This window comes from Nuphar pumila, chromosome 13 (genome assembly GCF_984573655.1).
Source record: "Nuphar pumila chromosome 13, dmNupPumi1.hap1.1, whole genome shotgun sequence".
Lineage (NCBI taxonomy): Eukaryota > Viridiplantae > Streptophyta > Magnoliopsida > Nymphaeales > Nymphaeaceae > Nuphar > Nuphar pumila.
This window is the reverse complement of record NC_143261.1, coordinates 8,061,623-8,083,180: the sequence shown is the minus strand read 5'-3', so window position 1 is coordinate 8,083,180 and position 21,558 is coordinate 8,061,623. Positions and strand designations below refer to the sequence as shown.

Below are 21,558 nucleotides of genomic sequence, written 5' to 3'. Positions count from 1 at the left end.
TTGCAAATTCAACCATGTGGATGTGCTTGAAATGGTGAATTTGCTAGAAATCAATCAATGGATAGTGTATTTTTGATGAAAAATATGATTTTTGAATACTCAAATATTTATGAAGATTATGAGCCATTGATTTTAAAGCTTTAAAAAAACTCATTTATGCATCAAAATCGAATGATTTAAGAGTGGGTTCTTATAAAACCAGGCATGTAGATCACATTTGTACGGTTAGATTCAAGATCAACAAACAAAAAAATCATGAAATTCGTGGTTCACACATTAGTTCTCATATTCTAGAGACTCAATCTATATATATAGTAGCTGACTACCACTTTTTTAACCCATGGTCAGCCTATCGGGATTTTAAAGGGTTTTTTATTATTTTTAAAATCTGACCATACAGATGTGATCTACGTGCTTGATTTTATAGGAATCAACTCTTGGATCGATTGATTCCAGCATATGGGTGTGTTTTTATAATATTTTAAAATCAATGAACTATAATTTTTATAAATATTCAGTGATTAAAAAAACATATTTTCTATAAAAAACATAATTCAATTATCATTTTCTAACAAATCAACCATGTCGAATACATCTGAAGGGTCAGATTTGCAAAAAGCAACCTGAAAACACTTATTCACGGGTGGTAGGCGGCTACCTCTCTCTCTCTCTCTCTCTCTCTATATATATATATATATATATATATATATATATATATATATATACTCCAACTGCGCCTAATCCCACCTAATAAAAGATTTAATTTTTAAAATTTCTTAAGGCCTTTTGTTGATCAACCCTATAAATATGATCTCCATGCGTTTTTAGTAGAAAACAAGTTTTGGATCATGTGATTGTGACATATATGTAATTATTTTAAGATCTTCAAAAATCAATGGTGCACAATGTACCAAAATTGATTACTTAAAAAAACTTATTTTTGTATAAAAAAACAAGATCCAAGATTCTTATCAAATAAACCATTCTGAATGTGATTGAGAAGATACAATATAGAGTATAGTTTCTACCAGGTGGGTGTAGGTGCTCCCAGGGCACCGTGTGTATATATATATATATATATATATATATATATATATATATATATATATATATATATATATATATATATATATATATATATATATATATATATATATATATATATATTCATACAAAGAAGAACTTTCAAAAAATACACCTAAAGTTTTGGCATTAATAAAAAAGCACAACTAAGTTATTGATGTTAAAAACATACTTGAATTTTGGTTCTGCTTGTCAAAAAATGAAAACACACTTCCGTCAATTTAACTTGGGTTATCATTAACCCAAGTTGGGTTAATAAATTAAGGTTACTAATTTATCATTGGAACAATATTTTTTTTTTCAAAAATACACTTAAACTTTTGGAAAAAATAAAAAATTGCATTAATTGTATAGAAAGTAGAAAAATAATTAGTTGGTGTTATGAACTCTTAATTTATATTTTATAATTTTTCATTTAATTCATTGTGTTTTTATCTTGCAAAAATCAATTTATTGACTTAATTTAAAAATAACTTGCAAATGGATTTTGATTGGGCTTTGCCCACCCACTGAACATTGTCCCATTGGGCTGGGCCTTGAGTTTCTTTTTAAACCCAAGCCCTTTAAGAACCAGGCCTAAACCTGGCAGGTTATTAAATGGGCTGGTTCGTACTCAAAGCAAGATGGGCTAAGCTCTAAACGGGCATGGGTCAGGCCATGCTGGCTCGATGTCCATCCCTATGTGGCGAGGGTGAATCTGGGTGTATTCCTTTGCAATAAGGGATTATATGTGGTTTTACACTAATGAACTCGTCCCAATGTGCTTTCTGTATTAATTTCAGCTTTTCAGCTGCATTCCAAATAGCTCTACACAAGTGGAAGTGGTAAATCTCCAGCTGAATCATTTCATTTATTTTGCTAAAACTACAAATCTTGAGGATTCCATAACTGCAACCTTAGCCTGCTAAGGGCTGGCAGTTTCCAACAGCCTTGTTTTTTTAGTCTGCATTTGGGAGATAGAAGCGGAAATGAGAGTGGAGATAGCCTCCTATTTTTCAATTTCAACTTCATCAATATCCATACCAGCCTCAAGGGGGTTTGGTGTAGTGGGGTGGGGCCTAAGCTGCTAGACGAGCAGAGGTTCTATTCTCATGGGCATCGCTCCTCTGCACAAGCCAATGTATGGGCCCTGGGGAGAGGGTGGTGTATGTTCTCCCCCGATGATTCACTGAATCCCACGTTTGTGTTCGAGGGTTTGAATGAGCACCACGTATACAAGCACATGGGGCTCGTATTCCCGTGTATGTTGACATCACTTAGCATTGGAGTCTGGTGTGGTTGCAAAGACTTCAGTACCCTTTCTTGCTATTCTTCTCATAGAGCGATGGTTTGAGAAAATAACAAAAATGCCCTTCATTCAAAAAAGAAAAAACAAACAGTTCAAAAAAAGGACAAACATGTCCTCCATCCAGAAAGTCGAGGATGATGTTGACTCTTTAAAGTCTTCTTCTTCTTTCTCCGTAAAACACTGTAAAACCCTCTCTCTCTCTCTAGAGAAGAAATCAAGGGAGGCAAAAAGTTCTCCCTGAAGAAGACCATGAACATCAACTCTCTCACTCTCTCTCCCTTATCTCTCTACTTCTGTGCACATCCAACAAACGATCCTATATTTCTCCATCAAACACCGACTGACCTGCACACTGACTGTAGCATCGTTCAACTTGATGAGTTGTGGAGCCTGATTCATAGTTTTTGCTCATACAAGAGGGGGTTTGGGGGCTCCTCCCAGCGTGGGTAATATCATTCAACTTGTTGAGTTGTGGAGTCTGATTTAGAGTTTTTGCCCTTACATAAGGGGGGTCCGGGGGCTCCCCCCGGCGCGGATCCCGCTGCGCGGTCAGCGGGCGGGGGTCCAAGGAAGGCCGCCCCTGGCGGGGAGATCGGGGGGCAGCGCCCTCCGGACCAATTTTTTTGAGGCCTTCCAACAACGATTTGTAGTATTATCAGGCTTTTCTACAAAGATTTGTAGTATTTTCGGGTCTCCAAGGAGTCCCACAACGATTTATAGTGTTATCCGGCTTTTCAACAACGATTTGTAGTGTCTTCCGCAAATCACTATAGTGATTTATAGTGTTTTGGGGTCTCCAACGAGCCCACAATGATTTATAGTATTGTTGGATCTCACTATAGCGATTTGTAGTGTCTTCCGCAAATCACTATAGCGATTTGTAGTGTTATTCAGTAAGAAATCGCTACTCGAATTAGGACCAACTTGTCAGGGTCATATCTTCCTAACTGGAGGTCATATTCCAAATCCGTAAAAAGTGGTGTCTTCGTTATTGAGTCTAGTTTATTCTTGTAAATTTTTAGTGATTTTTATTGTCATTTCATTCCCTATTTTAACTAAAAACCAGACCTCTATTATTCTGTGTTATTTGAGTTGCACAACACCATTCTCGCTTGACATCCACATCTTGATTCTGGCATGCTCCTTATTGGATTTTCCATTGATTTCTTCCAACCTTGCTTGGAACAAACATATGTCTTTCTCACCACAATACTCTGTGTATTTTTTTACCACGACACCCAGGACCCGTGCTGGGTGGGAGCCCCCAAACCCCCCTCCTGTAAGGGCAAAAACTCTGAATCAGGCTCCACAATGAATCAAGTTGAACGATGCTATCCACGCTAGGAGGAGCCCCCAAACCCTCCTCCTATAAGAGCAAAAACTCTAAATCAAGCTTCACAACTCATCAAGTTGAATGATGCTACCCACACTAGGAGGAGCCCTCAGACCCCCCTTCTGTAAGGGTAAAAACTCTGAATCAAACTCCACAACTCTTGAAGTTGAATGATGCTACCCACGCTGGGAGGAGTCCTCAGACCCCCTTTCTGTAAGAGTAAAAACTCTGAATCAGGCTCCACAACGAATCAAGTTGAACGATGCTATCCACGCTTAGAGGAGCCCCCAAACCCTCCTCCTACAAGGGAAAAAACTCTAAATCAAGTTCTATAACTCATCAAGTTGAATGATGCTACCCACGCTGGGAGGAGCCCTCAGACCCTCATTCTGTAAGGGTAAAAACTCTGAATCAGACTCCACAACTCTTCAAGTTGAATGATGCTACCCACGCTGGGAGGATCCCTCAGCCCCCCCTTTCTGTAAGGGTAAAAACTCTGAATCAGGATCTACAACTCATTTAGTTGAATGATGCTACCCACGCTGGGAGGAGCCCCCAAACCCTCCTCATGTAAGGGTAAAAATTCTAAATCAGGCTCTACAACAGTCAATGTGCAGGTCAGTCAGTGCTTGATGGAGCAATGCAGGATCTTCTGCTGGATGTGCACAGAAGCAGAAAGAGAAGGGAAAGAGAGTGAGAGGGTTGATATTCATGGCCTCCTCCATGGGAGATTTCTTTTTCGGATAATCCTGCAGTGCAGAGACTGGGTCTTAAATAATCATCTTCGGGGCACTTAAGTCTTTACAACCACTCATTTTCTAGAATCGTCATTTTTTTTGGCACCAATGGAGGAGAGGGTACACCACAAGAAAAATGCTACTTAGCGACGAAAATTTGCGACAAATTTTTTCCGTCGCCAATTTGCGACGGATTAGCGAGCGAAAACTATTTGTCGCTAACGTTTGAAATATTTGCAAAATTAGCGACGAAAATATTTCCGTCGCTAAAGCCGTCGCTAATTAGCGAGGGATTAGCGACAACATTTTTGCGTCGCCAAAACACTACAAAAAATGCTAATTAGCGATGAAATTAGCGAGGGAATTTTTTGGTCTCTAATCCATCGTTAATTAGCGACAGATTAGGGACAAAAAAATTCCCTCGCTAATTCCGTCGCTAATTTTCGTCCCACCTGAAGCGCGAAATTTTCCCTCCCTCCGTTAAAATTTTTTTCTCCCTTTGTTTTTCCCTCCCTCCCGTTCGATTTAAACCTGGAGCTTGCCGGAGTCGAAGAGAGTGGCGACGAAGAGGAGACTGCTGTTGGGGAGCCACTGAAGCCTGTCAGAGTTGTCGACGCCGGAACGCGCCGGTTCAACAACATAGGCGTTGTAGCGCATTATGAATGCCAAGCACATCACCACCCACTCCAAGCAAAATATGAGCACGCAGAGACCCCCCGCGAGCTTGAGTATCACCTCCCCGTCGTCTTCTCTGACGTACGACTTGAGGGACTGCAGGAAGTCTCTCGTCCGCGTGAAGATCAACACCGACCCCTCGAATATGGCCGTCAGCACGGTTGACACCATGTGGGAGGTGTACCAGCGCGTGTGCGAGGCAGCGCTGGTGGTCGACGCGCAACCAAATGCGGCGACAACGATGGTGGTCACGTGGAGGAGGATGATGAAGAAGCCGTAGAGCGAAGGGAAGAGGCGAAGGGAGAGGGTGAGGAAGATGCAACTGGAGGCAGCGCCGATTCATCGCGATTGTTAGGGGAAGGGCGTCCCGACGCCGGAACGCGCCGGTTCTGTGCAAAAAAAATTGCTTCTTGCCGGAGAACGCGCCGACAACGAGCAATTTTTTTTTTTAAATTTAACGACGGATTAGCGACGAATATGATCCATCGCTAATTTAAAATAGCAAAGGACTCGCGATGGATCATATCCGTTGCTAATCCGTCACAAATTAGCGACGGATAAGTTTTGACACTACTTAGCATCAAAAAAATCGCGATGAAAGTTTTCTGTTGCTAATTTGACACTAATCCGTCGCTAAACTGTTTAGCGCCGGATTAGAAGGTTTCTTGTAGTGGTACTTAAGTCTTTGCAATTGCATCAAACTCCAACGCCAATTAATGCTGACAAACATGGGGATACGAGACGCACATGCTTACATATGCGGTGCTCTTTGGGACCCCCCGAACATGAGATATAGCTAACTGCCCTGTTCGGGGGGGGGGGAGGACATATAACCTGCTTCGCCCCCCCCCCCCCCCCCCCCCCCCTATGACAACTCTGCTCCCATCACCCATTTTCTCTTCGACTCCCATCAATCCACCCTTCTCCAATCTAACTCCATCTCCCAAACAAACCTAAGTTTTGTATTTAGCCTATCACCTTATAAAACACTCAAGTGGTCATGACAAATTAAGTTCATGATTAATGGCTAAAATCAACGAGTATGTCCACAATACACTTGTAGCTGCTCTAGAAGAAAAAAATGATGAATGCATATCAAGTCATGGGTACATCCCATGGTTTACCATCAAAGGGTCCCTCCAATGCCATTCATCCATGGCGATGAGTGGCGTCAGATCATCATAAAATTTTCAGAGCGATCAATGGGCCCTGCTTGTCTAGTATGAGCAGCTAGTGCATGTCACATTGTGTAGGGACGTTGCAGGTTCAAAACCGAATGGTATAAACAAAAATTCATAGCGGTCTGATGTCGTTTGTCGCTTTGAGTGGACGGCATCGAGGGACCCGCCAGGGGTAGTGCAGACAAGCTTTCATTAAAAAAAATCTTTCAAGGGAGGACCAAATTTTCTTTCAAGCCACCATCACATTTTGTAGTTTCTTGGTGCTTCCATAAGAAAATGATAAGTTTGTCAACTTCACCAAAGGAGTGCAGAAGTAGTGGCAAGATACTTTTGATAATGAGCAAGGAGGGCTCCGCTTGTTTGGTAGGAGCTGTTAGTGTACGTCAGGTTGTGTTGGGATGTTGCAAGTTCAAAACTCATGGTACAATATAACCAGTGAGGGTTTTCCTATGAAATCATGGCCCCAACCACAGCACAACCTTAGTTTCAACGCTCCTAAACATAGCCTTAATGATTATGGGTTTAATAAATAGTCTTTAGCATAAAGACAAATGTTTCATTTTTATGACTCCACCTTATTGATTAGGGGGACCGTGATTTGTCATCTGACACGCACCGAGCATAGTTCAAAACCCATGGGAGGCACGGGAGGCATCCATTACTGCAAGGTCAAAGCTGAGTGTAATTTTTCGGTTGACAAAGAGGACTTCAAGGGTTTTATCACCAAAGGCCTACCAATGTTTGGTGGGTAATTCGTTACACTAATATTCTAGTTTTTATGTCATGCTAATTAACCATAGCTTCATCTAATTACGTTTAGTGAATTTTTTTATAAGAAATTCACATATTCTCATGTTTGAGTGGAAGTTCACATATCTCAAGGAAATTCTCTTGTCCAGAGGATAAAAAAAAGTTATTTTAAAACTAAAAATTTATGATTTTGAACATCAGGTGAATTTAGAAAATTGTAACCCATTGTGAAAATATATCAATTTTGTCGTACAGTACAATCATTTTTCAATTATATTTTGTAAGGTACTAAACAAAAAGCTCCTGTAATATATTTCATTAACCTCACTTTAGACTAAATCAGTCTCAGGTTCGACTCTTTTGTCCCATAAAAAAAATGATATGAAGATTTGGAAATAGAATGTGGATATGGTTTTGAATTTTTACTACCAAATATGACAGATATATGTGTCCCATTACAAACAAAAAAGCTGATTTGGTATGACTTTTTCATAATAAAATATGACAGATATATGTGTCCCATTACAAATAAAAAAGCTGATTTGGTATGACTTTTTCTTGGTTTCATGTCCAACTAATTGAATATGATATTTAGGGATGGCAGTGAACTGAGGGGAGATGAGGACAGCTCTGCCTTGCTTCATTTGGATCGGGGATGGAGGACATGAAACGAAGAATGAACCAGGGATAGAAGTTAAAATCAAAACCCTTGCGAGGATGGAGACCAGGATGATTACTCTTGCCCCTACCCCAATGCTGCTTAAAGAAATTATATATATATATATATATACACACACACAAAAGTAACATAGAATTCTTTCTCGAATCTCTTCTCTCTCCTTTCACACCTTCTAACAGGCCGCACGAGTTCTTATTTCTCTCATCTCCTTCCTTTAACAACGGAAGGCACCCGCTTCGCTCCATTTGAACCGGGAATGAAGGACATGTAACGAGAATGAATCAGGGGTAGAGGTTAAAATCAAAACCCATGTGGAGATGGAAGCCAGAATAGAGGCCAAAATTTTGAGACAGGACATAGTGCCAACCTTGTCTGCTGCCCCGATCCACTGCCATCCCTACTGATATTGACTACATTTGATCTAAATCCAAACCATTTACATTCCTATACACGATAAACAGATGCCAATATAGTTTTAAAAATGTAGCAACATTTTTCAAAATGCAATGCATTCTAAATAACCCAACATTAATGTGATAAAACTGCTTTTCACTTTTTATATTTAAAAATCAGATAAAACACACTAAATTATAGCTCCATTTTATTTATTTTTTTGGATAATCCAAGGGACCCCCCCCCTCTGGTTGGTAAAACAGTTAAGGTCACCCTGCCTACCAAAGAGTACACCCAGCTTCAACCTTGCGGCAAGGGACACCACTCATGGGTTTTGAACTTGTGACGCTAACTTGGTGACATTCACAAGTAGCTCCTACCAGATGAGCGGCTCCATTTCAAAATTTATACCTCAGATAACTGATGGGCTTGTAAGGGCTCGGGTCGGTGACCCTATCCAGGACTTACCTTAGGCTGGCTCATTAAGTGATCCGGTCTTCATCATAAAAAAAGTAAAATAAACATTAGATAATAACAAAGGAAAATCTATGATAATGACAATACATGTGATCTTCGTCCACAGCCATATAGACAGTTCAAATTCGGGTCAGATGTAACCAATACCATATCTGACTAATCGATTGGTTAAAAACGGATTTGAATTTGGATCTTGACAATGAAAAGCTTATACCAATTTCTTTTCTTTTACATGTAAACATATTCAAATCTCCATCAAATACTGATATTTATTGGATTCGGTAACAAAAAGCCAAAACCATATATGCATCGGATTAGGGATATTTTTTTGGCTTACCAAATCCAACTAAGTAAATTCGGATTCAGTTGAATATCGGATAAAATCGGATCAATTGCATCCGTTGAATCCAACACAAATCCTAATGATTTCTTCCAAAAAATTATGACATCATTCCATAAAAATAAATAAATAGATACAAAAAAAAAGTAAATATTCGCCGACAAAATTTCATTCATTATTTTATATTCTTACTATTCATATCCGTTTAATATCTTTTTCTTATTTAAAAAAAACAGTAAAATTTAATTTATCGGACGATTTTCACCATTGGGATCTGAGCCTCCTCTAACTAATTAAAAAATTCCAACAAATAAAAAAAAGAGGAAAATATATAAAAAACATAATTGTTAATTACCAAAGCATCCCTGCGAAGAGATCTTGTCCAGCGGTGACCACAACGGTGAGTCGACCGCCTCCCTTCTCGCATATTCCCTATAAATACGAATCCGTTCTCTCTGGCCTCTTCGCCTGCTCCTTCGTATTCTTCCTCCTGAGTACCGACTGTCTCGGTCCTCTCTGAATCTTGCGATGGGGCTTACCTCGGAGAACGGGTCCAGCCCGCTGAAGTTCCTCATCTACGGGAGGACGGGGTGGATCGGGGGGCTGCTCGGGAGGATCTGCGAGGCGCAGGGGATCGAGTTCGAGTACGGATCCGGCCGGCTCGAGATGCGGGCTCAGATCGAGCTCGACTTGGAGTCGGTCAGCCCCACACACGTCTTCAATGCCGCCGGCGTCACCGGCCGGCCCAACGTCGACTGGTGCGAGAGCCACAAGGTGGAGACCATCCGGGCCAACGTCGTCGGCACGCTCACGCTCGCGGACGTCTGCAGGGAGAAGGGCCTCATCCTCGTCAACTACGCGACAGGGTGCATCTTCGAGTACGACCAGGAGCATCCCTTGGGATCGGGGATCGGATTCAAGGAGGAGGATCTTCCCAATTTCACCGGATCCTTCTATTCCAAGACTAAAGCCATGGTAAAAAACCCTCGTTTTCCTCTTTATTTCCTTATTTTTTTGGTGAAAATTTGGTTCTCTGGCAAAAATCGGAGCTAATATCGCTGATTCTTGGGAAGTTATTGTTTTTTTTTTCTTTTTTCGTCTGCAAGATGATGTATTTGATGATTTTAGTGAATTTGGTCTTGTTTCGAGCTCCGTTGAGTTAGATCTGGTCTGGTGGAGAGGCTTCCTGAATCCAGGGCTAGATCTGATCTGATTGAGGCTAGTACGGCCGCATTAGAATCGGATGAATTTCTTCCAGTTTACCTTGTCATAATAGTGGCATTGCCTCGAGAAACAAGTCCCTCGCTGGTTCGTGCACTCTTGATTCAGATCTGGAAACTGCATATTTTGGATCTAACCAACATTTAATCACCAACAGTAGTGATAGTTGTAGCGTTCATAGTGATGGTAAAAGTAGTAGTATTAGTTAAGTGCGTATGGCGGAAAAAGTAGTAGTGATAGAAGGAATAATCATGCTTACTTTTGAGGTTTCATTCTCCGAGATTACTAGTGATCGGATCATTTTTAGTCACGATGATGTTTCATACTCAAAGATTAGTAGTGCCAACTGCCAAGACAATTGTTAACGGAAGTTCTAAAAGATTATTTGTCAGGCTCCTTGGGTTTCTTTTTTCCCAAAAGAATATGAAGTTAAAAAGTTGTATGCACCGGTTGATTGATCATGTTGATGAAGGAAAACAGAAAATGCTTATGGAGGAGAATAAAGAACCTTGGTGTGTGCGGGATTACTTCTTTTGTATATTCAGCGCATCTAGATTTCGTATGGATGGTTTTTGGTTCCTTTTCTGTTTGGAAAGTTGCCTGTATCTGTGATTGTATTTTGTGTAATCCATCTGGTTTTCTAATATTTATGGATGTGAACTTTGGAATATTTTAAGTCATGCATGGATAGGTAGGTATCAGGCATAATTAAATTTGAAATCTGGCTTTTCCAAATAAACCAGCGTTTTTTTTTTTTGGGGGGGGGGGGTGGCGGTGTTGGCCTAAAACGAGCATCTCATAACCTCCTCCGTTTCCGTCCTGGTTGGATTAAGGCATGGGCCCCATGCCTTGATCGACGAATCCGAGGTTATCCTCAGATATCCGTTGTAATCAAACGCCCCCTATAGGTGCTGATCACACAAATACAGCATCATGCAATTACGACTTTGGTGTAGATCAGGTCTGCCATGTTATGGTTCTGCTCTTTATGAATGTAGACTCACTTGAGGGAAACTTCTGGGTTCTTTGCCTAGTTTTTGAAATTCCAGGGAAATGTAACAGTTTCTTTCATTTTTTTTCCTTTTTTGGATAGTCAAGCTGGGGTTGGCTTCTTGTGGGATTTGAACCGAACTCCCTTGGTTATGTTATTTAATGTGACCTAACCATTCAGCTATATCATTCGACCCCAGTTGCTTTCATCTATTTGTACTTCACTTTCATGGTGTGCTTTTCATTCTGGTGTTGTACCATCAGATTAGCAGAATTAACCTTCAAAGTATTTTTGTTTATGCATTGTTTTTAACTCCCAAAATAGAAAGATAACTTAGAAGCCTGTGATAAGATTTCTCTGTATTTGACATACGTACTGCTGTTATTCTTTTTGAGTGTTCCATGTTTTTCTTTCAGGTGAGAAGTATGTGTGAGTAGATATGAGCAGGTCCAGTTTCCGAGGAAACTAACATATGTTTCATAGGCATACAAAAAGAGATCATGAGTGTCTAACATTGTTTCACATGGAGAAGGAAGCAATCCTCTAGTACCAAGGGCTGGAATTATCTGGTAAATGTGAACATGACTAAGAACATGGACAGTTTGTAAGTATATTAGAAATGAGGGATGACGTGAATTGTGAAGGAATTTCCTTGCTATGTTAAAAGAAATTAGCCTGCATTTAGAAGTAGAAGATAAAGCAACACATTGGATGTTGGAAGTTAGAGTCTTTAGACTCTAAGCCTCCAACAAGAATAATAGTTTGACCTATTGAGAATACTCATACTAGCTTAAATATAGTTTCACAACTACAGATGCTTATTTATCATAACAGTATGTCCAGCCACATCAGTTGGATGCTTCTTGGAGTTTGTCTGTTCTCTAATTTATTCTCAGCTCATCTCCTATACCGACTTTTAATCATAGATGATGGTATTAGAGCAAACAACACCTTGAGGTATCACAGTAATTACCTGCATATCAAATTTCTTTCTTTTGTTTCCTTTATCCTATGAAGATGGGACATTGATGATAACCTGATTGCAGACACATTCGTGAATGCTCTTACCAAGTTTGAAATTGGTGATAATATGTGCATGGCCCAGACCATGAGCAACTGTTGAGGGGGTTTATTAAGGATGTTGATTTACTTTTGCAAAAAAGAAAAAAAATCCCAGTTGTGAAACTAAATATAGATAAAATGTATGCATCTTCTCTTAAAAAAGAATTAAATGTCCACATCATTGATGCTTATTCAAATCTTTACCGCATACATTGTCCTTTATTTTTCAATCTATTCAATCCCATCTTAGCTATGTCACAGGAACGCTTATTATACATGTCCCGTGTCATCCCAACATGACACCGAACACGAAATCAGAAACACTATGACACTTCATGGACACAGTTAAAACCTGTCTGACATGGTCAACATTGTTTCCTTCATTTTATATATTTCCTTTTTATGATCTTCAGTGTTTATTTTGTATTTGTGTGCTTTTTCTCTTAAAACTTGTTGGTCCACAAGTTATTAGGTTAAAGTCTTATGAATTAAGTTTTTATCTGCTCATCTTCAAAACTAGTGCCAATTGGTGTGGCATCTATTTACCAGTTTATGATTTTCTGTGATCTGCATCTCATTGACATTGCTTGCCCATGATGACAATAGACTTCTGTAAACATAAATAATTCAACCTTTTTTCAGCCTTTCATTGTCTTTGTCATCACTCCATATACTACCTTTTAAATGCTCTGTAGTCAGGCCTGTTTTCACAATGCATTTTAACAGGTCTCTCAATCATGAAATTTTATGGTTCAGATTTATTCAGAACAAGTCTTCTGCTCTGTTCATTGGCATTATGCTCAACCCATTATGATGCAGAATTTCTGTTGCAACTAACATCTAGTTTTGTTTTTTCTATAGGCATATTTTCTATTTGATGTTTCATCTTTCTTAAGAACATAGTAAGAGAGTCAATTTCTGTCAAACAGTTCTTTTAGAAGTCCACAGACATGTCTAATGGATCATCTGACCTTAATCCAGTGCTTTACTCGTGTAGAATTGTCTCTTGGGAAAATTAGGGTTCTTTAATGAGTTTTTAGCATTTTCTTTATCTCTAAAGCATCCGTTTTCTTACCAAGTCTTGTCAAGCTACCTTGAGTGCTTTGAGTCAGATCTCTGATAGATAATATACCATGCTAACATGCAGTTGTATTCTTGATCTGAAGCACTTGGTTTGTTCAAGTGCATTCAATTTGTTAAAGATCAATTTGGGCAACATGAAATAGAAATGTGGGCTTGTTTGTTGATTTAAAAGATGTGTTTATGAGCTGAACCTGTTGCGACCTGTGTTTTATGTGTGTCTTCAGTGCTTGGTTTCTTCAGTCATGAACATAGCGTATGAACCATTAGTGTGGTGGTGGAGCTGCTGCTTTATATGCATCATTTAGTGAAGATATGCCTATAACATGGTATTTTTGAAGTTTGGATCTGCTTCTTGGCTTTCCTGATTTGTTCTCTACATTTGTTTTAAACAGGTAGAAGAACTACTCAAGAATTATGAGAATGTGTGTACCTTACGTGTCCGGATGCCGATCTCATCAGATCTCTCAAACCCACGAAATTTCATCACGAAAATCACCCGCTATGAGAAGGTGGTTGATATTCCCAATTCTATGACAATCTTGGATGAGCTCTTGCCAATTTCTATTGAGATGGCAAAGCGCAACCTCACTGGTATTTGGAATTTCACCAATCCTGGAGCGGTCAGCCATAATGAGATTCTAGAGATGTACAGAGAGTATATCGACCCGAGTTTTTCGTGGAAGAATTTTACCCTAGAGGAACAGGCAAAGGTGATCGTTGCTCAAAGAAGTAACAACGAACTTGATGCAACCAAACTGAAAAAGGAGTTCCCTCAACTTCTTCCCATCAAGGAATCACTCATACAGTATGTATTCAAGCCAAATCAAAAGAAGTCTGCATAATATTCGGTGGGTTGGAGAGATGTTTTCCATTTAAATGTTCAGGGAGATATGGAACAGTTGAGCGGACAGAATTTATGTAATTTTTGGTGAGGTTGTGTTCACCTTCGTACTTTGATCCTTGTTGCATTTATCTGTAGCTGTTCTTTTCAACTAATAAGTAGGCCAAGTTTCTCTTTTGTTACTTATTTCTCTACATCCTTAAACATAAAGATTGTTTAGCCATGATTTCCTCGACTAAAAAAATCTCCTGGAGCATCTCTTCCTGTTTATGTAACTGGCGATGACCTGTTTATGTAACTCTTAACTCTTAAGGGTCCATGATGTGAGTTTTTAAGAAGATGTTTTTTTGAAAATGTTTTTAAGTGAAAAGCAATGTGAAAACAAGACTCACCGAATATAAAAACTGGTTCTCACTGGTGGTAGAGACCAGGTCGAACTCAAGGAACAAAGAATACTTTGTATTCAAACAAGCAATTAACTACTCTTTATTGCCAAAAAAGAAAAATAAGAGGAAAGTAAAATTAATTAACTATTACAACCAATGAATGCTTTACGCAGAGGGTTTAAAATGATTTTATTACAAACTCTGAAATTAAATGGAAATTAAAACTCTTAATTCTAAAAGAAAGCAAAAATGTCTTCTGCACTCACACTTCCTGTCATGTGTCGAACGTGCACCACCACATATCTCGCTTGTTGCCTTCACTCCATGCTTTCCTGCAAAACACGAACACACAAAGTAGCGAAAGAAAAACAACAAACACTATGCTAAAAATGACAAATACGAAAATGTGCGAAGATGGCAAATATGCAAAATGAATGCAACAGTAAAATATAAAAAATAAAAATGCAAATGAACTTACTAAATCTAAAATGTAATGCTATGCATGCGGAAATGCCGAAATAAAAATCAAAACTAAAATGCCTAAAATGATTTGTCGTAAAAACCTAAATGAAAAATGCCTAAAATGCGATATCGTGAAAAATGCAATGAGTGAAATGCAAATTCCTAATGTCGTGAGAAATGTTAAAAACAAGCTGCCATTGAAAATGATTTTTAAAAACACAGCTGCCTTGAAAAAGGTTTTAAAAACACTCTGCCGTGAATGAACTTAAAAAAACCAATGCAGTGAATGAACTTTAAAAAACAAACAATGTCGTGAATATGTTCACGGTAAATAGAAACTGTCGTGAAAAGGTTTTCACTGCAGTTTACAGAGATCTTCAAGGCAGCTAACAGAGATCTTCACTGTAAAACTCAAATCAAGTTCTGGCTGAGTAGGACGGATCCGCCGGCAGATTCAGATTGAATCCGGCAAAATGAAGGGGATTCCGGCCGATCTGGTCTTATTTTAATTTTGATTTCCGGCCGATCTGGTCTTATTCCAGCAGATGAAGTGTTTGAGATGAACACAGATTGGAGGATGGATCAGAGTTGTTGCAGATCGAAGGATGGATTCCATGAACTGTATTTTCGACTGATGTAGTCTGCCGGTGGAGTGATTCTGGCAGATCCGGTTTCACGGATGAGCTGAAGCTCTAATTCAGATCAATAGGCACTGATCTGAATTCACGACAAATTTGTGGCACAGCCGTTCAAAGCTATGCCTTTGAACTGAGTTCACGACAGCTTGTTAGCAGATGACCTCACTGTGAAATCTGAGGATTTCACAGTGAATTCCGGCAATTGCAGTATGCAGATGCAGTTCGTGATATACAATGATGCAAGTGAAATGAAATGAATGGATGAAAAGAAAATTATAGCAAGAGAAAATCTGGAAATGAGAAGAGAATAGAATAGAGAAGAAGAAAAGAGGGAAAGAGAAGACTTAAATATTTGGTTGGGAGAAAGAAGGTTGGACTCCACCTTGTGCAGGGCCGCCGGTATGTTTGCTCCACGAGAGAAGAAGGAGAAGAAAAAAGAAAGAAGAGGAGAGGGATGCATGCCCATTGGAGGAGACAACTCTCTCAAACCCATACATGGGGTTTATAATGATGAACATTTTCAAAAATGCCCCGTATATTGTTCTTAAATTCTAAAAAGGGGCTTCCTCAACATTTCCTTCTCTAAAAGCTCAAAATTCTATGTTTATTCACCCTAAACTATCTAAAATTATTGATGGTTTATTTATTTTTTAATTAAAAATCTTCACTCCTAAAGAAAATACCACTAACTACTTTCAATATAACTTAAATTGCCAAATTAACTGGCAATTTATGCTTTGTTTGATTTTTACCTTTTTTGCATGTTTTCTCGAAACTAACAATAAATGTAGAAATTTAATGCAATTATTCATCGAATCATGCATGAATTAATATGATAAAATGCTAAAATAAATGCATGATCAAATACCCTCATGCTTATCATTTGTTAGTCCTCGAGCAAACTGAAGCAAAACTGCAAGAAACACGAACTAAACTTATTTTCGTAGGAATCACAGTTGCATTTAGTATATGCAACAAATCCTTTCAACCCCTGGGTTACCCCAATGGACGAGTAAGGTCTCGTGAGGGTTTGTAGTGATGCTACCTACAAACATTTTTGCCATGTATGCATAATGTTACACATCCTCACAAGTAGTAGGTAATTAAAGATTTTGTTTTTACAAATATTTTCTTTTATTGCAAAATCAAAATATAATTAGAGTCTTTTATATACCATCACAGAAAAATAATTTCTTTCACTTTTTTAAATATCACAATTATTTATGTTTTATTCTTGAAAAATCAAATAAAAACATGTTTTTATTTATTCATTATCACTAACATATTTTCTGCACAGGTTTTCTCAATTACATTTCTAAGCAGTGGACTTTTTTTGCTTTTTACGCTCTTTTCTTTCTTGATTTTCAATTTGTCACACTTTTTTTTTGCGCACTATTTTATTTTATGGCTTGCGTATGGTCTGCTTTTATGCCTTGTGAAATGCTAATATCTTTTATACTTTCTCTATATAGGCTAAAGATATTGACTAGGATACAAAAGTGATTTTCTTCATTTACCTTTTCGACATAAGACTCAAACACTTCAGCTTGTGTCTGTTCTCAGCTAATAGGGATCACAAAGATTTCCACTCTCTTTTTCGAAATGGAACTCAAATACTTCAACTTGCGTCTAAGCCCCATCTACTAGGGATTGTGAAATTATCCAAACAACCTAACGCATGCTCTTTTCCACTTTTTGAGCTCATTTTTGTGCTTTTGTTCATTTGCTTAGTTTTTTAAAAATAAAATTATGCATATTCATATTTGTGATTCAAAATAAACTCTAACATGCATCTATCATTATTTCTTCAAAATCCATATAAACAACAATAATTTCTAGATCCATGTCAGAAAAAATATTTTCGTGGGGTTTAAAATTCGTCTAAAAACATTAGACTTGAAATAACATTCATATAAGTTCAAACTCTTTCTTTAAAAACCTACTTTTCGTGAAAGATGTATAAAAATGTGCAAGAACGTATACAAAAATATCAAGGTGTGCAAACTACACCATCTCCCATGCTTGAATAACACTGTCTCAGTGACACTCCCCCATGCTTATATGAAACTAAGTGAATGCACATGAGACACAATAAATGAGAAAAAAGAGTATAATGAACCTGATATAAAATATAAATGCACGTTCTATGACTGTAATGAATGCAATGTATACATGACATGACATGCAGACTCATGAATGAAACAAAAAATGAAAAACCTAAGAAAATCTACAAATGCTAAGCGAAAATCTAATAATATACAACATATGGGTTGCCTCTCATTAAGTGCTAAGTTTCACATCCCCAGTCATATGGATCCTTGAAAAAACCCTTCATCGTCCATGAGATCAATGGAATGAAGTCAGACTCAATCAGGTTCTCTGAGAAAAAGTGTGTCATCTGTGACACTACGTACTGTGTTTCCGCCCACTCGACCCCTAAAGTAGTATCATGACTCTCACTACAGAAAGAACGGAGGTTAGTCTTCTCTGAGAGACTATTCTCAAAAGGAGAGTCTAAGACCGATTGACTATCGATATATAAAGCATCAAACAAGGTGTGTCTATGATTCTGCTTGACTAAGTCAAACATTTTTTGCATATGCATCTCTTGCTTGCTAAAAGCAGTCGGTTGCCTTAAGGCCTGAAAAACTGATGCTCAGTGAATATATGATGACAATACAAACTGTGGGTCTTGTTCATTCTCCTGGGGCCTAATGGAGAAAATCGACTCGTCAGTGGGTATGACATTGGGCTCATGAGTCGATTCCTAAATGGGGGTGACACACCTTCCCGCTCTAAAGGGATGTAACAGATTCAACATGTGCATTGTGTGAATCTGTGGAGTGCAGGTCAAATGATATAGAATCCGCTCCCTTTGGGATGACAACAAGCAGACTAGATAGGCTCCCCTTGCTTTGCCTGCTGAAGGCCTCAGCCAACTATCCCATTTGAGTTTCTAGCTTGGCTATTGATTGCGTGTGGGAATAAAGAGTGATCTTAATATTAGAAAAAGCCTCTAACATCTTCTTCTAAAATGATATGGTCAAAGTGTGCTCTTGAGGAGAAGGCAGACTATACTGGGGGTAGACCTGTGGAACTATGAGACATGAGTAACCTTGTGAAGGGTTACTTTGTCTATGCTATGTCTGGGAGGGCTGATGGATTGGTTTCGTCATCCCAGGTTATATGTGGATGCACATTGATCATACAATGAATAAACTTCACAACCAGTAATTGGACAGAAAAGAAAAGAACTCCTCTATCTTATTTGAATGATTGTTATACATTCTTGAGTGAGGGCATGAAAAAACTCTTGACAACTTAAGTTTTAAAGATGCAGTTGTAGTAGCTACTTCTTAGGACCTAATTGGAATCTCGACGTTGGGATGGGTGTTTATTCATTTAGTGTTTCTAAGGCAAAATCTTGGTCAAACACCCATGGTGGTTCCGTTTGGAATCTTGACGCTATGATGGGCATTTATGCATTTAGGATGGGATGTGAAGCCTTTCTGCTACGTTAAAGGATGGATTTGGCAGCTACCACCCTGTTCCAGCTGCAACTTCCTCATAAACTCCATAAATACCCATCCCAGCTACCGAGCGGCTCATCTCATTTCCTAACTTTATCAGGGGGCAAATAAGAACTCTAGAATTTTACCAAATGAAAACTACCAATGCACACTAAGTGATTGGGTAATTTTTCCAAAAGTCACCATATGGGTTAGTGGGTTTATTAAAAATTGAGTATGGTATAAACAAGTTGGGTTTTAAAAATAACTATTTTTAGTTAGGTATAAATTTGGACCTAAACTAGACCCATTTTGATTGAGGCTTGGCTTCAGGTCTAATTATGATTGAGATTGTGGACCTATACAGAGCTTAATGGGTCTAGGTATAAATTTTGTTTGTTGGGTATAAACATGGGTTTTAAAGGACTGCTTAGTTCGTTCGGCTCATTTACCAGCAATATCCTCTGTTCGGTTGGTATAAACAAGTTGGCATTTCAAATGGTGGCGAAACACAGCTGATCACCGTTCATCTTTGAAATACTGCCTGTTCGCCATGAGGCCCAATAGTAGATAAAGGGTGATCAGCTGCAGCAGCACACTAAAAGTGCGCAATCACATTGCACCTGATCTTCTCTCGATATTGAAAGGTACGCAGCACAGTACAGTGTCAAAATGGGTTCAAGCAAGCAAGTAGCAAATTCTAAGGCTGGTAAATGACTCGAACTAACCAAACAGAGGGTGTTCAAGCTCAGCTCATTCTTAGGATGAAACAAGCTCAACTCGATCTCATGAAAAGCCATAAACGAGCCAAATTCATGCTAAATCTTTTTACAAAAAAATATCTTTTTTTTTTCAATCTAATAAAATTTTAGACTATACAGCTACTGAGCCAAGCTCAAACTGACTTATTACAAAATAACTACACCGTTTCAAAGCTGGAAGCAATAAGATGTGAACTCTAAACTTATCGTTTGCAAGCGTAACACTTCAAAAAGCTACAATCTATGAGATATAACACACACACACACACACACACACACACATATATATATATATATATATATATATATATATATATATATATATATATATATATATATATATATATATATATATATATATATATATATATATACACGTGTCTGTACAAGCTGAATGGAGACTAACACTTGTTCATGTTCAGCTTGCCGAGCCTATTTCACAAGTTCAATTGAACTCTCTAAGAGCCAAACACAGCTCGTCTCGTTTCTCAGCCTTATCTCAAAAGGATTCTTCACTATATCCATCACAATCACAGCTCGTCTCGTTTGTGATGACCTGTGAAAGTAGATTTTCTAAAAGATCTTGTGATTGCAAATCACAATCACAGTACTTTCTCAAGTTTCTACATATATGAGAAAGTTCAAGTCGTGATTGTGATTCTCGCTTGGTAATGCTCCTCCCTTAAATCTTTAAAAAGTTGGTTATAATCAGGGTCGGCTGGCTTCTTTGATATTTGAGGCCACAGCCCAGGGCCTCAAATGAAAAATATTATAACGCTTATATTTCACAGTGAAAAAAAAATATGGGCCTCCAATGAAATATGCAGAGGGCCTCAACTTCTCTTGAGCCACCCCTGGTTATAATACTGAACCCATGACCTAACTTTCTCAAGCGTGATGGCTCATCCCACCCCAGACCAAAGCAAACATGACCATAGTGGGTCTGTGGATAGACTATATGTTGGCTGGATTGACCTCGCAACCAACGCCCTCGCTCAATGCCAAAGGCGGATGATACTTGAACTAGGACGACCTGTGTTTGCTCTTGTTTATCTGTAAGGAAGCATGTGTTAGAATGCTCTCCAAATTGCATTCTCGATCCCGGTCATGTCCAATAGTCTAGTGATCAGGAACCTGCACAAGCTTGCTTGAAATGCTCGTGATTGTGGGAGAGGGGGGCGCAGTGGGTGAGAGGGAGGGATTTGATCACTGGACCTCTGGCACAGATCAAACAATCATGGTAGTTCGCAACCAGTAAATGATGGAGCTCCTTTCAGCAACCTTTGAACCATATATATATATATATATATATATATATATATATGTGTGTGTGTGTGTGTGTGAAAATGAAAACCTACAAAATGAGCAAGGTGCTAGACAAAACATGCTATTAGATTTTCATGGTACAGGTGATCTGTAAGTTTGTTTTTATAAGAATCACTTCCTCGAGCATTTGATTTGGATGCTTGAACCATAAATTTTTTAGGCTTTAAATACTATTTTTTTCATCCAAATGCACGATTCAAGTTTAGGTTTCTAGTAAACCAATCATGATGAATACATCTATTGAGTTGAAATTTTGAAAAAAAATACCATAAATTCATCAGCATGTTTAGTTGTTGCCTTGCCCATTTTGTAGGTTTATATATATATATATATATATATATA

At 38.5% G+C, this 21,558-nt stretch overlaps 1 protein-coding gene across 2 annotated transcripts; it reads left to right on the top strand.

Annotated features, from left to right (window-relative positions):
* Positions 1 to 9,406: 9,406 nt before the first annotated feature.
* Positions 9,407 to 14,316, top strand: LOC149817669 (bifunctional dTDP-4-dehydrorhamnose 3,5-epimerase/dTDP-4-dehydrorhamnose reductase-like). Of its 2 annotated transcripts, XR_016426966.1 has the most exons (3): positions 9,407 to 9,911; positions 11,565 to 11,717; positions 13,686 to 14,316. XR_016426966.1 is itself a non-coding variant. In XM_089983984.1 (2 exons), the coding sequence occupies exons 1-2, from the start codon at positions 9,465 to 9,467 to the stop codon at positions 14,133 to 14,135; spliced, it is 897 nt and encodes a 298-aa protein (XP_089840110.1). In that variant the 5' UTR covers positions 9,407 to 9,464; the 3' UTR covers positions 14,136 to 14,316. The 2 variants fall into 2 exon arrangements, 1 of the variants encoding a protein (XP_089840110.1); XM_089983984.1 differs by lacking the exon at positions 11,565 to 11,717.
* Positions 14,317 to 21,558: the final 7,242 nt, after the last annotated feature.

Bases quoted from the DNA above. Each gene is read 5' to 3' on its own strand.
- LOC149817669 (XM_089983984.1), top strand. From the start codon at position 9,465: ATGGGGCTTACCTCGGAGAACGGGTCCAGCCCGCTGAAGTTCCTCATC. The intron at 9,912-13,685 runs GTAAAAAACCCT...TGTTTTAAACAG, and splicing joins ATTCCAAGACTAAAGCCATG to GTAGAAGAACTACTCAAGAA.